The 17,890-nt window shown below is 43.1% G+C and overlaps 1 protein-coding gene across 1 annotated transcript in view; it reads right to left on the bottom strand.

Annotated features, from left to right (window-relative positions):
* reln (reelin) overlaps positions 1 to 17,432 on the bottom strand; it is a 92,243-nt gene extending 74,811 nt beyond the window's left edge. The window contains exon 1 of the mRNA XM_022756229.1: positions 17,180 to 17,432. Within this exon, the coding sequence (XP_022611950.1) occupies positions 17,180 to 17,432 (253 nt within the window). The remainder of the gene's footprint in view (positions 1 to 17,179) is intronic.
* Between the last annotated feature and the right edge of the window lie 458 nt (positions 17,433 to 17,890).

Below are 17,890 nucleotides of genomic sequence, written 5' to 3'. Positions count from 1 at the left end.
AAAGGCCTTCTCATTCAAACAAGCAATTACCATGTTCATATTGTGTATGTGTGTGCTCCTCTTTTGTGCTATTTTTGCTTAACAGAATACATTACGTACTCTACAAATCCATTCCAGAGTGTGGTGAGACATGTTATCAGTGTTTACATTATGCTGTATTGATCCAAGGCCATGGTATGATGCAGTATTTAATGGAGTGATGTACCGGGTTTAATGCATTAAGTTGGACTAGGTTTCACCATCCTCAGTACACACAATACGCTCATTTCTGCATTTCCACTGACCTGCATCACCAAGGTTACACACACTCCATTACTCTCCACAGATACTTGCATATGGGCTACACACACACACACACACACACACACACACACACACACACACACACACACACACAAAAAGATTTTTTCTGCCTTCACCATGCTATTTCTTTCTTTATCCACCGCTTACACCTTTCTTCCAGTCTCTCTCGCTCAGCCTCACTCCCATTTGAGAAATCATGGTAAAAAATGCTCTCTCCTGCACTTTCCCCATCTACTCCCTTCTCATGCATTTTCTGCTCCCTCGCAGCAGCGTACCCGCACTCTGTTTGATGTGGAGGTTGGGGGTAGCGAGAGTGGAAAGGAGGCAAAGCTGGGGGCACAAGGTTACAATCGAAAAAAAAAGAACAGGGGTGAAGAAGGATGGAGAGACAGGGAGTAGTGGAGTGGCCCATTGAGAGCAGCGCTACCTGATCAATACAAATGCAAGATCTAAATTATTTAGACAGGCCTCTAACACCCCTCTCTCACTCGCCTGTGGACGGATGAGCCAATCAGATGAGATCAGATGAGATCAGATCCAATCACCTGTGGGGGTACTTCACACAAACACACCTAACAAACTCTCTCTCCCACACACGAACACACACACACACACACGAACACACACACACACACACACACACACAGAGACACACACACACACACACACACACACACACACACACACACACAGACACACACACACACACACACACACACACACACACACACACACACACACACACACACACACACAGATCTAAAGGAGGAGGCTGGCAGCCTTTGATGGTAGCCTTTAACATTCTTGTCCATACCTCATTTCTCAGTACTGTTCACTTGGCCAAGGGGGATGAGGCGGGAATGGGGGTGAACTTTAAAACCAACACTCTCATCCAACACATTACAAGGTTTTGTGTGTGAGTGTGTGTGTGCGCACAAACATACACTTGTGTGTGATTTGTACATGTGTAAACAATCCAGGCGTTAGACTAGCACAGATAAAGCTTTATAAAAGTGCAGTACAGGCTTGTTTTTTTAATAACAAATACAATGCACTCTTAACAAATCAAGTGCACACATGCACAAACATACAAATATATACTTTAATTTTGTGGAAATGTATCATATTTGTTTCAGTTTCGATTGCCAGGTTAGAAATAGGGGCTGGGTTGGGTGGTGGCAGAGTAAGGTTCAGACCAACTTAGGTGGGTGTCTCTGCCAAAACAATGCATGGTCATTCGGCAAAAAAGTTGAGCTAGGCTCTCGTCCGACAAGGCCAATCAAAGACATGCAAACATGCATTACAGGAGGATAACTTTGTAACATGACCGCAGTATTTCTGCTCTTTACTTTGCAATTGTTGCAACACGGTAACGTAGTTGCCACTGTGATAACTTGTCAGAGTTGTAAAATCCTGTCTGTGAGTATTACAAACCGCTGCAGAGTTTTCTGCTGATAAACCCTTAAGCGCATTAATCTGTTACTCAAACTGGACTTCCTGCAAGTGCACCTAAGCTTAAGTTTTGCAAAACACTCATTACGCTGTACACAGAACACTCATACCCACATGCACACGCTCATACTTGAACACATAGCACATCCCTTGGCCCTAAGCCAGCATGTAATATTAATGATGCGATGTGGTATGCCTCATTACAGAGACACAACCGTGCTCCTACTCAACTATTGATGGGCCGGGGGCTTTCTTCACTTCTCTCGATCCACCAGGAGGAATGTTAAGGCACAAAGTATGAGCATACCACACAATGCAACAAAACACACATTCACAAATACAATATTGGCTTCGCTGTCAAGTCTCTCAGAGCTCAAGCAAATACACAGAACACACACAGTGAAGCCTAATCAGTAATGGAAAATGAATCTTTTGTGACAATCTATTCTGCAAAAATAAGATCCCGAATAACTGCCAGTAAATCAGAACGTCTATTTTTCATCCAAGTTCATTCATGCGCAGAATATTATGTCCCTTGTTTTGTCTCACCAACTTTCGGTTTACATTTGTTCAGTTAATATTTCAGCTAGGATTTCCCCTGACTTCTTCTGACCACCTGGTAATCAAGAAGAACAACCGGATTGCATTAGCTCCTGGTATTACCTGAGTGCATCTTGAATGCTGTAAAAGCATTCCCAACACGGGACAAACAAGGTACTGGAATAAGACAGTGAATAGATCTTTAAAAGTTTATAAGATCCTGCAGTACGTTTTGAACTAGTCCCAAAGAGGTGTGCTGATGCCTTTAGAAATGAATGCATCTATGGGTAGAAAGAGAATCTCTATTTTCTGGTTGTTTCTTTCTTTCTTTAAAGTACAAGCAGTGTGGGAGCAGCCATGATTGATAGATGGTTTTGGCCAATTCCTCAAAAAGGAGAACCAGAGAAAAACAGACCAAAGTGCTGCTCATGTTGGAAATTCTGAACTAATGTGAATGGCTCACTGTATGCTGGGTCAGTAATCATGTTAGGAACCTGAAAAAAAGGGCCCAATGGCATCCTAAAAGCAATGGTAATGTCTCTTTATGGTGTAGCAAAGAATGGTCGTGGACTGTGGTTGGCAACGCTTGGTGGCATGAGCTCATTCTTAGAAAACAGCACGTTGAGGGATTAGGCTGGAGCTGGACAGGAAGTCTGTGAGCTATGAGAGAAGACCTGATTTACAGTACAGCTTAGTCCACTTGCACCAAAGTCTCCGTGTGGTTGGCATGGCCTGAACAGCTCCTTTCTGCTCTTTGTGTACAAATACACCCACGAATTTTCACCACACCTACATCCAAACCTTTACTGTACCTACACAAGTCTCAGAAAAACATTTAGAATGTACCTAGGACTGGAGAGACGTGGCTACAGTAGGAGGGCCTGACAAGATTTGATTTGCTGCCACTCAGTTATACCATAGACAGAAAATATCAGAGTCTGCCCAGCACCACAATCACAGCCTAAGGTAGAACAAGCTACAAAGTCACAAAAGTAATTAGTGCAAGACAAGAAAAAAGAGATAGTGTAACAGAACAGATTATCAATGAATTCCCCATTTTTTCCCCAGTGAACCAGGAGGACGCCCTTTTTGTTTCCAAATGGATGGAGGTTTTCCTGGCAACAATCTGGATAAAGATAGCCGACCATCTGACCCATATCCCACTGGCAGACACACACGTGCCCCAGAGAGGACCAGGAAATGGAGGCCAGACCATGGGGAAGCTATAGTTCCATCTGTTTCCGTGGTCATGCCAGTGCTGGGGTGCCACTTCACTCTGAGCTTCCTGAAATGGTTCAAACTGTCAGTCACCTGAGCATGACACCATGAAGGATAGGTCACTATTTGCTATGGTAAGGAAACGAAAGGCTGGTCTTTTAGACTGCCCACAAGTTCAAGAATTTGCAGACAAACTGAATCACACAAGTATGAATGCATCTCGACAGTTTGAGAAGATGGTGTGGGAAGTGAGTTTCTGCACATATATGTGTCATGCGGTGTTCTAGTCAGGTCTTAGAGGCATCATTCCATTGCGTAACCTTCTGGCACCATCCTGGCCTGCTGGCACTGCCATCTGCTGCTGTGAAACACGAGATCACAGACAACCTATCAGCCACTGAGCTTCTACAGGTCTGCTTAACTACAACATCTCCACAATGTTTTGCAAATGGCTGAATGAAAGCAATTTATCTCCTAAGGCTAATTTTCAGGTCCTTTCATGCTCACTGCCAGAGATCATAACATGCAGCCTGTTTTTGTTCTGGGTCCAATTTGCTTTGTTGAGGTTCTCCTCTGTTTACCACGGAGGGGAGCTGAAGCCTTCCTGCCCGCCTAACTTGGCTTCACCCCTGCAACAGCCGTGGAGAAAAACAGGAGTGAAGAGGCAGCTCTATCACAAGCATCCTGTTCCTCACACATAATCTGCTTCACAATCACACTTCATTGTGCTGCTTTTATATGATGCAATGTATGCAAGTCTGTTTACATTCATATGCGCCTGTGTGTCACATGCTTGAACACGAGGAAGCACAGGTGTCTAAGTTATTCTTCAGAAACAGAAGCCTCAGTGTTTCTATTCCTAAGCTTCTTAAGTCTCCAGAGTATAAGAATTGAAAGTTTTGTAAATCAGCGCTCTGAAGTCACTTTCTGTCTTTATGTTAGGATTTTTGGGGTAGCATCATTTGCATATAATCTTCAAGTAATCTACAAATAATATTATTCTGCACACAATGCACTATATATGCTTTTCATTCTTTGATACGAGGCAAAAGGTTGACATTTGACTTATAAAAAGGACACAACCCCTGCAGGAGGGCATATCCACTAATCAACAGGGCAAAATCAGTTACGACAGAATATTTCTTCATAGTTTATAACTGAACATTGTATGTTCAGAAGAAGCATATCACATCGTGACAACTCAAAGGCTATTCTCTTTACCTGAGATTGGCTTTGATAGGGAATCATCTCTCTGGGCTTTAAGCATTATTCATAGGCTCATTGTACAGAAGCCTCAAACAGCACGTGGATCCCATCTAAGTACCGATCTCTGAGTCTCTAAATGGGATTTGATAAGCTGTTATTGCTATTTGGACTTCATCTTCGTCAGTGTTGAAGAAAACTTGATAGGATGAGGGGAGACAAGGTAAAAAAGCACTATAGGTGTTAAGAGCAAAAGACAGATAATCAGAAACCTAAAGCTGTGAGCAACAGTATCCTGCATAATTACATTAAAAAAAACACATAATGGGCATTTCATCTACAAAACTTTCCATACTAAAGGAATATTTCTCATCATATTTCTCATAAGATACGTAATTGGTGGTTACTGTGAAGGGTTATATTGTAATAGGGTTCAGGAACACCATGATTCTTTCCCTCTGTCGCTTGGAGACTGCCAGGACTGGAGTGTGAGCTGTCCTTATGATCAACACCATGTGTTCTGCAGACAAAGAAAAGGCTTCAACCATCCAGGCCTGACAAGCATAGCATTTCCGTCACTTATCAAAGCCATACTGAACATGCAAACACACTATCAAAAGCAAAGGTGTTTAACATGAGAACAATGACCCAGATAATATGAACAGTCTTAATGTCAACTAACACAGGTTACGGAGAAAAGTCGCCACAGCCTTCCTGAGAGAAAATCCAAGGAATGTAGAAAAACACTAAAACACCAGTCTGCCTCAAAAACTGGGGTAGGTGCCAAACCACAGTTCCTTTACACACAGCAGAGATGCAGGACACAAACCCACAGACACACACTATAACAGTAAAAATCTATGGTAAGGTCAATGACATAAAACACATCTATCCATATGTGTTAAGAGACACCTCAACACATGCTAACCTATTTGCACAGAAACATACAAACCCACAAGGCCAACCAGTGAGCCAGCTGTGAAAGTACACACAGACAAAATGCAGACATTGGACATAGACCAACACTGTTGCATAACTCCCTTTCCATCTCACCTGCTCTTTTGAGAGCTGCCATGATAGGAACCAGGAAGGGGGTAATGAGGGCCAAGCTGCCTGCCACAGCCTATATAACCTCACTGCCTGCTATGTCCCTCTCAGGGACACCAGGCTACTTAGCCTGTGTGACCTCCATCTCCTTCCCACAGCTGGTCTGTCCCCCACCTCCCAGAACCCCCAACAGCCCACCCCAAACTGCTTCACAGCAGAGCGAGCCATGACCGGAAGGCATCTGTCAAAACAAGGCCTTGAGACTTTGGACAAGGAAGAGCAGGGAGTTGCACAGACATTTGGAGGGACGGATGCTCTTGTCAACAAGTGACACCCTTTCTGTCCACTTTAACCTACCTATCCAAACAATTTAAATCCTCAGCCACTCAATTACCACATCATTCTGACCTAAGTAAGCAGTTATTTAACATGGTAAGCAGAGAGGGGATCAGCATGCTTCTTCACAGTAACACAACTGCATAACAGCCACTCACAACAGTGCTATTATTTAGGCACACACATCTTAATTGTCCAATGCTAACACTAACACGATCAGGTGAGGTCTGCAGCACAAAACGCTAAGATTTTAAGTCTCCCTGCACTGATGTTTTGGAAATATGTCCCATGGGCCATCATATCCAATATCAAATGAGTGAGCACCAAATCATCATCATGTCATTTAATCTCTGTTCTGTCCAGAGTGCACGTTAATACTGCAGTTGGAAGATGAGAGGAAACTTTTGGTAATGCAAGGTTGTTTACTCTTTGACCCATAGATGCTTAACTTCTGAAATCAATATCTCAATATTTGTCACTGAATGTAGTCCATTAGAAATCAAAAGAGCAACAAAACTGGCTGACTTTAATCACTTTCTGCGTAAACCTAAAGTGCACCAAAAGTCTCACGAAGACACAATAAAGATCCCTTCCTTCTCATTTGTGTTTTTCTACCACTTTTGTGAAAAATGCCAAAATTTCAAATTTCACTCATTTTGGCATAATTGCCAATTGGTTATTTGATGGAATTTAGTAACCTGATATACTGTAGGAAATGGCAGGTATACAGCACAGGAGTATACAGCTCGAAACCCTGCCCACCTTTACTGGAGTCAAATTATACAGGGAGCCTAGTCTATCATTGTTTTAGTCGAGATGTAGGCTGTTGTTGGTGATACACAACATACACCTCTCCTCGTAATAAAAGACACGAATAGACCAAATCTACTAAATGTCAGTGTCTTGGAGCCACTAAGTCTATGTTTAATTCAAATGACTCACAGTGCTTCTATTGAATTATTTCCAACTGAGATGAAATAGCCTAAAAAAGTCAGTAAAATATGAATATTTTCACTTTCAAAAAACAGTCCTGCTGTTTGTTTTTCTTTTTTATGAAATACCATCCCTGTATTTCCGACATTGCATATTCCAGGCTCACTACGGCTTATGAGATAAAAGAGAATAAGTAAGTAAGTTAGCACCAGGTGTACCTGCCCTCCTCTTAGCCATCCTCATGGGCTGACACTTCAAACTGCAGTTTTTATCAGAGTATCAACCTGGACTTTTGAGCAGTTTCAACTTTGCGAACAGTAAAAGACGTGGTGCTCATTTTATGTTGGACAGCAATTGTTATGAGTATTCCAAAAAATCTTTTCTTACATACAGTATGCATGGATTTTCAACAAAACTGACTTTTTACTTAATACAGCTGTGACTTCTATCAAGAGCGGTATGGTTTCACTGGATTCTAGGGCTGTAACTTCTGTTTATTTGAAATTGGAACAAAAAACTAGAATAAAATGTAGCAAGCTGTTTGAATTAAATTTATATTTATTTAATATTTAATTTACAGTCTGTATGCACATCAGACCATTTGAAGCAGTTTACGTTATAATCCAGCAAGTCCAGAAAGTATTCTGGGTTCTTCTCATTAAATTTTTTTTTTACCATTCTTACTGACCTGAAACATCTGGACACATTTTCCTTTTGCAAAATCAGACATCTGCTCTGCCTGTTAGCACGTACTATTTTATTCCCATGCATATGTGCACACAGGAGCACACATGGCGTAAGCTGTCCCAACCATGTTCCCACATTCACAGATATAATGGCTCTAATATGAAAATTGGAAGTGTCACTTTACATCTCCGTACAGCCGGTCCTTCTCAGCATCTCTTCCACACGCACCTTCCCCTCTCATTCTCACTGACACAATATTTTCATCATTACAGCACACTTTTATGTTGACATAAAAAGGTCAACACTAAAAACAATCTGGTACAGTGTAGAATATAAAAGTTTTTGTTAGTAGTTTTTTTTACTGATGACACCTCTTTCATTCAGAAGAGTGGTACATGAACAGTCATGTAACGTGTGTCAACAGATTGACTTATCTATTCAAAACAAATGAACTGATGTGACATGGGTCTCCTATAAGTTTAAAGATTTGAATTTAAAAATATAAAATTGCACACATATGTAGTTGAAAGTCAACAGTATGACTGTTATTCAGCTACTAAATTTAAATTCAGTTCTCAATTTAAAGCAGTCCAAGAATTTGGCAGATCCTTTAAAGAACTCAAAGACGTCCTGGGAGCTGGAAAGGAAGGCAGGATATTGTGCTTCACTATTTTGCTCTCCGCTCCCTGCTCTTTTTTGGCGTGGAAATTACAGATTATGGCCAACTAAGTGAAAAAGTACTGACATTAGTCAAAGTCTGACATGCCTCCATAGCTTTTGGATATGAATGTTTGGGTGGAAAGAGAGTAGCACAGTGGTGTGGAGGGGGCTGCACAGAGCAGAGGGGAAAGATTGATTTCTAATTAACAAGCTGGTTGCAGTAATGAAAGACTAGATGGTCTCTACTGGTAGTGGATCAATGGGGAGCATTTCCCTTGACATCTAGTCTTAATCACACCAGCTCAGCTTGGTAAGAATGCACTCATTGCTGTAATTAACACTGTCACGCTCCTTCCATCGCCCCTCTCTCATCCCATCTCTTCTCTGTCGTAACCTCTACCTCAAACCTCTGCTTTCACTCAATAGCAAGACTCATTCAATGACTCTATCGCTCAGTTTCCTCTGCTTTCATGACATAGTGACATCTGCACAAATGTGTTGAGTCACTGACAAAGACATTGTGATGTTTATGATCAGAGAGAATGGGCTATGCTATGATGGCTGTATTGGTGTTTGGGTTTGCAACCCAAAGGTGCTGCATTTATGATCTCTGCAGTTTGCAGGAGTGCATCTGTGGTACAGCTGTCCACTTAATTAAAATATGGCCCAGGCTCATAAGTATAAGTTATTTTCCTCTCTTCACTCGCTCACGTTACTTATCTTTAACATTGTATCTTAGCAATTTCATTGAAAGAAATTGTATGGCTGCCATCTCCAGAGGGGGCCGTGGTAAACGCTGTGGTGTGATTAAGAGATACTCTCATTTCATACTCTTGGTCCCTGTGAAAGGAAGCACTGCACACCAAGTGACAGACATGTTCCCAGCTCCACATTCATTTCTGAGGAAAAAGTTAAACTAAGGACAGAGATCAGCCATTCAGAGAAGAAGATGGTCTTTACAGAGCGTAGTTTGGTGGGAAGGTGAAGTCTCATTCATTCTTCAGTCTATACCTCTAGTATTCTGAATTTCAGTCACCAGTCACAAACTTCCTTGAAAGGCGAGGTACGATCAAACACTTAATCCACTGAGGTGTAAGACACACTGGTCCACTGGGTACTCCTTGGTTTATCTAATATGTCACTAGTTCACTGATGTCCCATTTCAAAGGGACAATTACTACTCATGATATGTGAAAGGTAAAGGTAAGCTTGCATTTCCGAAATCTTGCCGATAAACCCAGAAAGCAAGATAAATGTACATAATCTTTTTTGTCGTCCACTGGGAGAATCTCTGTGGATGTTCTAATCCTGAGTCTGAGCTCACTGATGACACATGGACCTGTGGGGGGTAGATGTATGAGGTTTGATATGTGGGATTTCACAACAGAGCATTAGGGGAATGAAATATTTTCAGGGGGCCTGTAAACACCAACCCCCTCAACCATGCTGCCACTTTCGGCAGGAATATGTTTGAGCCTGTGTGTGTGCACGGATGTGTAATCTGGCTTTGCCAGCCTGCTGTGTCTCTCTCGGCAGAGTGGGTCTGGTTGTTTGAAAGAGGCTGGTGCTGAATGGGGGGTAGGGCTGGGGCTAATCCGCCTGTGCCACGCGTCGTGTGCCCAGCACCCAGCCAGTTGCACCATGCCGCCTCCTCTGTAGTGGGTCCATTGGAGCGCTACAAGGCCCTCTGAATGCTATCAGCACAGACGACACACTGGCCCCCAAGCAGGGATTACAGCTCTCTCAATGAAGTCGCCAGAAGGAGGATCCAGCGCAAGAGGAGGAGAAGAAGGAGGAGGAGGTACACAATCCTCCAACAGGAGCTCCATTCTCTAAAAGGAAGAGGCCATCGGCAAAGCTGACACGCCAATCAACAGTGGCTGGGAAACCACCCCTTGAGAACAACACGTCCAGCATGAAGGATAGGGAGCTGGGAAGACAGATTTAAAAAGGATCCATCACTTTTCAAAATCCGGCTTAAAGCCACTTGGTACTCCTTAAGGACAATGAACACTGGCCCATTGTTATGAGGTAGATTGGGATGAGAACATTAGCATGAGTTTGCATAGACAAACGGAGCTCTGAACGTCATATGCAATCCTGGTGTTTGAGCTCTCTGAGAAGTCAAAAAAAACTATGTTTACAACCTGTTTGTGAGTTAAAAGTAGACATCAAAGAAGCAGAGGCAGAGGAGAGGGGGGAAACTTAATGTGCCAATAAAAAATTATTTAAAGAAATGGTGGAAGGGTGCGTCCCTTGTGTTTTCTATTGGAAAACTTAGGCAGCAAGTAGAATGTGGTTGAGATTCATCCTCACCCTGAGGGTCTAGAGTATGTTGTGTGGGCTCCTTGAGCTGGTGTTCTGTCTCCCACTATGGTTTACTATAGAGACTGATATATTTACAATGATTGAAATACAGCATTCCTCATTGTACTTAATCTTCAATAACAGCAGAAATGAGAGCAAGCAACCAAGAAGAACACAACCAAATGTTTTGTGCTTCAGGCATACTCATAATGTCACTATATTTTGGCTGGTTTACATGTTGCTAAAGTTGTGCTAGAAGAGGAATCTGTTACTGCTTGTGCTGTCTAAAACTTAAACCTCCAGACACCTGAAAAGGGACGCAAGGGAAACACAGCAGGCATGCACATACTAGGACAGCGGGAGTCTAGCATCTGCACACCCGAGCTTGTATTATCAACAGAGAGGCACTCCAAATCAGGCAAACCCCCAACAGGCAAGCACACACTCCAACATCCTGAAAATACTTACGCCCACTTGTCTGCCCACTCATGAAAGTTACTGAAAACACAACTCACATTTGCTTGTTAAGAGCTTTCTTGTTTTGGCTGGAAAACGAACCCGTTGAGGAAATTGAAAATAAAAAATGTAAGAGCTCCTTGCCGCTTGCCCAGATAAGACTGGCACAGGCACACACTTCTGCCTGGCGTTGATCCAGTCACTGCCTTCATTTTTAGCTCTTTCTACCACACCTGGCACCATGCTGCCATCATTCTGGCACTGGCCTGGCAAAGGCTAACAATGTCACTGGTATCTGAGGCGATTCGCTGTGCTCTGATGCAGTAAATCAATTTTTCATAAATGTAGCGTATAGGTGGCATGTGGCCCATCTCAACTATCACGGCCTCAAATTCTCCAGAGCTACTGAAGCTCAATGATTCTTTATGAGAAAATACAAAGTTGGAGACAGAAAAAATGTCTGTCACTGTCGGCTTGTTGCAGTGTCATTAAATTGTCATAGGTTTGTACAGTGTATTATAATATCAAGAGCAGGTTCCTGTGAAAACAACTTGTCACAGTCATTTAGCACCTGACAGGAGGAAAATACCAACCTCCTGTTCATGTTATCATGTCATATCCTGTTGTAACATTGTCACAAAGAATTGTAATAGCCCGCTGATCAGGACATTTGTGTTTAGCCAGTGGAACATCTGACCTGTCTCTGTGTCATGATGGATCACCCACTAAGAGCTGAGTGCTGTGTGCATGGCCAAGCGTGCATGTGTGACAAAGGGAAGATTCCCAATGAATATCCATTCTCATTTCTCGCCCATCTGCTCCCTCATATCAAGGAAACTGGCATATCTCAGTGAATACAATGCTCTTTAAATGGTTCATCATTCAATGTCCACAAAGATAGGACATCCAAACACACCCAGCGAGCCCATACAAACAGTAATACACTTGACACACTTCCCTCTACTCAGTGAAGTGACCTATTCAGACAAAGCAGCAGGAGGCAGAGAGGCTGAAGAGCTGGGAAGCTAATGAATGCACGGGTTTGGACCACTTGAAAGTGCTAGTTCTATCCGCATGTTGCTTTTCCTTTGCTCACAAGAGAGCCCTATTAAACCATTAGCCCCGATCCCCTCTACCCTTTCCTCACTCTTACCTCGTTTTCAGTGCCTCTGCTCCCCTAAACTCGATGTCTGCATGAAAACTAGGCCAGTCCTTTGATGGTTCACTGACCAATGATTGCTGCACCGTAAGAAATACTTAAGAGTTTTCCTGGTCTTTTTAATAGATGAATGTAAAACACTACAGTTAAGCTGAACAGAGAGGTAAGGAACACTAGACCATTGGACAGGAAGGGTAGGGACACCAACCAAATCTAATCACTCTGCAGGAACAGTGCTCCAAGTAATGCAGCACTGACAAGAAGTGGTCAGAGGTCAGAATGCAGACCCTTAACGGTCCCCTCAGAGGTTAAGTGCTGCAGAAGGTGATGATGACATCCAATGAGCTGCTTAAATCACAGCAGACTGATGCCATTTTGGCATTCGATCTAAAGACAAAGATGGCTGTGAGCACCTTCTGTGAAGGCTCAAAGATGGGCCATGTGTTTCCATGACGTCTTCGTGTGGCTTCACCGATATGACCTGGTGTATGATAAGATAATATCTGCTTTTCTACTAGGGCCTTGTGTCTGTGACCTTCACTTTAACATGGCCGACTTGTTGTTCTACAGGCATCAGTCAACAGAACACTCACAGAAAAAACTCCCCCCAACCACGACAAGTAATCAACTTTGCAGATAGATAATGGCCTTTTTCCCATTGCAAGGCACAGCGAGTTGTTTCTGGTGGTTGGCAGGAGAGCTGCTGAAGTAATTCACAATGTCTAATCTGATAGGTTATCATGGGAAGAGCTGATGGCATTTTGTGGGGATGAATTTATCTCCAAGTTCCCATTAAGAATGTCATTTAGTGGCAACGTCCAAATCTCCTTGAAATGTTGATTGTTTCTCAGGCCTCTTCAATCATTTGCACATGAAAAGGTCCATGGAAAAGGGACTGCAGTAGAGACCATTGACAGATTAGCAATGGCCATTTCAGCCTGTACTGTCAACTACTTCTCCAAGCAGCTCTCTTGTTTTACCCTCTGTTACTTTCCCTTGCACCACTGTTTCGCCTCCTGTTTTCTATTGTGGCAGTGTGGTAGAGACACACTGCTGAATCCCATTGAATATTGTTTGGTTTTCAATAGTGTGTAGGAACAATGAATATGGTGAGAGAGACAGAGAGAGAGCTACGCTACGAACCTGAACATGCATGCCTCAGCAGGGACTTGTGTGAGTGGCTCATTCAGTGCTTTACACTGACACCAATAACCCTGCATACGGAAACACACACAAAAACTCTACACTATATGCAAATGCAAATCCTGACAATACAAGCACAAACTCAAGCTTTTAAAAATAACTGAATAATTGACACCAGACAAAACAATGTATTCTATCCAAAACTACATAGTGCTTGAAACCACTGGCATGATGAACACAACAGTACCTTTCATCTATAGTGCCTAACCATCATTACACAGTAGGATGAAATCGACAGACAAAAAAAAAAATGTACAAATTCCTTGACATACAAAAGACACTCAATCAATCTCACTGGCCCCATTTCTGTTCATGCACCTCCATTTTTGCAGCTATTCTCCACTGACTTGCAGAGGACACCGCTCTGCCGTTCCATTCGCTCACCAATCTTTTCCATTGCGCTTTTTAATCTGACTGCATAACTGAGTAGAATGATGTTCCCTCTTCTAATGATTTGAATCCAATGTGCTCTACTGGAAAGGCCGTGTTTTCTGATACTAAAACAGTCTGTTGGGAGGAATTTTGCCTCTTCCTCTTCCCCCACTGCTGTGTCACCATCCATTCTTGAACACTGTTGTTCATCAGTTAAAACGACCATGCCAAATCAGGGAGACAAGAAAACAACAGGAATGAAAAACAACACTTTCTGATTAACTGTGTTTAGGAACAGGGCTCTGGGTTATGTATTGTGATGTTGCTTCCTATAAACATGTGGTTGCTGTATGGAGAACATCTTGCATTTCCCAGAGCAGTGTTAAAAGAGGTCAGACACAAAATGAAAAGAAAATGCTTCGACATTACTGAACTAAAGAACTGCTCCCTGAGTGTAGCAAAAGCGGTTCAAAAGGGTCATTTGATTATTTAGAGGACAGGCTCAAATCCCAGAGTGAGTTCTTAGTTCTTTTTACTTCTCTCTCTCCTCTGAAAGATAAGGCTATATGTGGGCAGTATGTGAGTGTGTGCGAGTGACACTTGGTTTCCATTTGTCTAGTACAAGGATTGACCCTAGAGTCTGAATACAAGCACACAAAACTCCACAAATCTTTTCATTTTTCCTCCTTCCGTTTCCCAGTGGTTCAGAGTGTCTCTACAGTATTTCTGTTTTCATTTTGTCTACTGTGACCCTGCCAATACACCCACCCTCTCAAACATTTCACACAGAGAGTAACACAACCTCTCTTGGTCATTTCATTCTGATAGCTAAACACAGTAATCTTGTCTACAACACACACACACACACACACACAAAGTATGCTGCCTACACATGGTCTTATCACTCAAAAGCAACAGAGAAGCGAGAGGCAGTGAGGTCAGATCAGAAACCCAATTACTGTACGACAAATTGGCCACACAGAATCTTACTCTTGCTTGGCACCGAATGCTGAGGTGGTTCTTTGAGGCACTCACCTTCTATCTCTTTTAAAGAGGTCATTTGTCTTTTATTTTTCTAACTTCCCCTTCTTCCACTGGCAACCTCTCTCCTTTGCGCTCATTCTTCAGTTTTCTTTTCTACAGCCCTTCAACCACATGGCCAGCATCTCTAATGCCTTCCGCCCACCATTTCCACATGCAGCTCTTTCAGTGGTTAGATCACACGTTGCTTTTAGAAGATTAAACCAAATGTAATCCAAAACTAAAGCCCAGAGAGCACATAAAATCAATGAGAAAAAACAATTGACCAAACCATATAAAAGAGGCATGCTGAAATACAAAAGTTCTTTTGCAGAAATGAACAAAAAATGTCACAAGAATACTTCCCTTGCCCTTTTCTTCACAGCACCAGAAGAAGAGATTTACAGTTTTCCCCTTTCTGTCTTTTTCTATCATTCTGTTTTCAGCAGAGCAGGCAGATACATGTCCACGCTCAATTCATGTCTGTATATTTCGCACTCAATTCCTGTCACAATGAGCTAGGCAGTGGCCGTGGTGAGAACATGTAAGGATGGATGTAACCATTAAGGTTTGAGAGGATGAGACAGAGGTGGAAGGGAGGCAGAAACTGGGATTACTCCTGATTGCACAACTAAGGACACAGCCAGCCATGTTTCACTTGCTGACTTGCCATTTATCAATCCACCCCCAAGCAAAATCAGTCAAAACCCCAGAAATTTAACAATGAGCTGCCATCATGTGCCAAAACATGGGACGGAGAAAAAAAGTGAGCAGCTTGGAACCCTGTCATTTTTTCGTGCAAGCCCCGCTGCTGGTATCTTATCAGCTCAATCCTCTCATCGTCATTTAAATCTCCCCCTACTCCATCCGATCCCAGCCGTGGCCCTATTTAAATCTCTCCCTCCTCCCAGTCCACCACATTTCTAATGCTAATTATTTAAACCTCTTCGTGCGCTCTATCCCTCCCATCCACCAGCTAGTTATTCAAATCTCTCCCCACCCGCTCTCCCTACAAGCCCGGCCCCAGTTAAAAGGTGCTTGACTGAAGGGTTGATCTGGGCTGTTGTTTTCAGACAGAGGATAATATTGCTTCTTCCAGACTCGTCTCCTTTCCTGCTCTGTTTTCCTGGCCTTCTCAGATCCTTTTTCTTTCTATATACAATTACACCGCTGCACATATCCTTTTTGAAATCAAGAGGTTTATTTGCCATGATAATAGAATGCAGTTGTTAACAGTGCAAGAACAGTGTATCAAATTAGATAGAATATCACAAAGACAGGGTTAGGAAAAGATATAGGCAATGTATACAAAATGTGTGCATTTAGGAAGCTAGATATAATCAGTAATATACATGAAACCTGTGTACATCCAACTCTTAGAGAACAGGATAGCTGCATGGGAATGTGACCTTAGTCTGTCTGTGGTGGCCTGTTAGGGTCACTGTCCCCAGTGTTAAGTGAGCGGCGAGAGTGAGTGACTGAGCAATGGTGACACTGTTTGGGAGGTCAGAGGGGATCTTTTTTCCAGGATCAGGTGCCAGCACATCAGTGTGGGAAAGAGGACATCAATCTCCATCTCCTCTTACACTCTAAGCATAGGTTTACGGATTTCTTAATCTTTATTTCTATCAGTATCTCTTTCTATGATGCTCTGTTTGTCCATTCGCACTCACAGTTTTCGAGTCTCACTCTCACTCTCATTCAGTTGGAGGGATCTCGCTGTTAGTCCTGTGGAGAAGCCACCTACACATGGAGCATCAGGATCACAGCTCAGTAAAACACCAAAGCTGCTCACAGCACTGAACAGGAGTCCCACTCAGCATCACTACTTATAACAGTTACATAAATGCTGGTTTCCAACAACAGCCACCCCACACAAACTGCACACTCCCATATGCACACACCACAGCAGCACATCATGTGTGAAGCAAAACACCTGCAAGAAAACGTATTCAATTACACATGTGTGTTTAATTTAAGGCAGGTTTAATATCTTTAATGTAATGTATCTTATGCAAAATTACAAATTTAGCACAATTTAGCAATGTCTGTTCATCAAGAAAACATCCACAAATTCAAAGTGAATTTCTTTCACAAAAGGAACGCGGTTTTAAAATTATACAAGTTGTGTTTTCACAACCAAATTTACAATCAGATCAATTCAAAACACTTCTTTTTGTGTTATTTGTTACTGATTAACAAATTGGAGAAACAATAGATCTTATTCTCTTCAGCATGCAGTAAAAAAAAAAAAAAAGTGGACACCGTAGGGGGTGTGCTCACCTTGGTACTCCTGTCCAGGGGTGTAGGCAGTGGGGTTGCCCGTAATTTGGAGGGTGAGTAGCACCTCTCCCCCACCTTCCGCCACCCCGGCTCCCTCCAGCTCCCCATGGTGGGTGCAAAGGAAGAAGAAGGGGTTGAAACGGGGGTAGAAGCTTGCGGGGGGCGCCCCGAAATCCATGCTGCTGCTCCCCAAGACTAGGGCCAGCAGGGCACAGCCTAAGGCACCCCCGAGAGAGGCCCGCACCATGGCCATCTGCCCTCACCAAGCGAGGGACTAGGGAGTGGAGGTGGGTGAAGAGGTGAGGAGAGAGATGAGTGGGAGCAAGGAATGCACAGGTAGAGTTCCAGAGGACAGCTCTTGGAGTCCACAGATGAGTCGAAAGTCCAAAAGTGCGTGCGTGAGAGTGCGTGTGTCTGTGTGTGTTTGTATGTGTGAGATTAATGTGTGTAAGTGTGTGGGCTTGGCTGTGAGGAAAACTGTAGAGCTCTGTTCTTCTGCTTCCTCTCCCTGTCCTACCTTCACTCTCGGGGAGTTCAGAGCTTCGCCTGTGCTGTCCTGCTCCGGCGTTTAAATACCTCACCCCCTCCCTCTGTTTCCCTCTCTCCTCCCACCCTCCCTCCCTCCCTCTCTCTGTCTCTCTTTCGCTCTAACACCAGCTCCACGCGTGCTGTATGCACTCTATGAGACGGCCTCCCTCCTCTCTCTCATCC

The sequence above is a fragment of the Seriola dumerili genome, unplaced genomic scaffold, assembly GCF_002260705.1.
Source record: "Seriola dumerili isolate Sdu_G_001 unplaced genomic scaffold, Sdu_1.0 BDQW01000242.1, whole genome shotgun sequence".
In the NCBI taxonomy this organism is placed as follows: Eukaryota; Metazoa; Chordata; class Actinopteri; order Carangiformes; family Carangidae; genus Seriola; species Seriola dumerili.
Note: the sequence above shows the minus strand (reverse complement) of the source record. Positions and strands in the feature narration are given on the sequence as shown.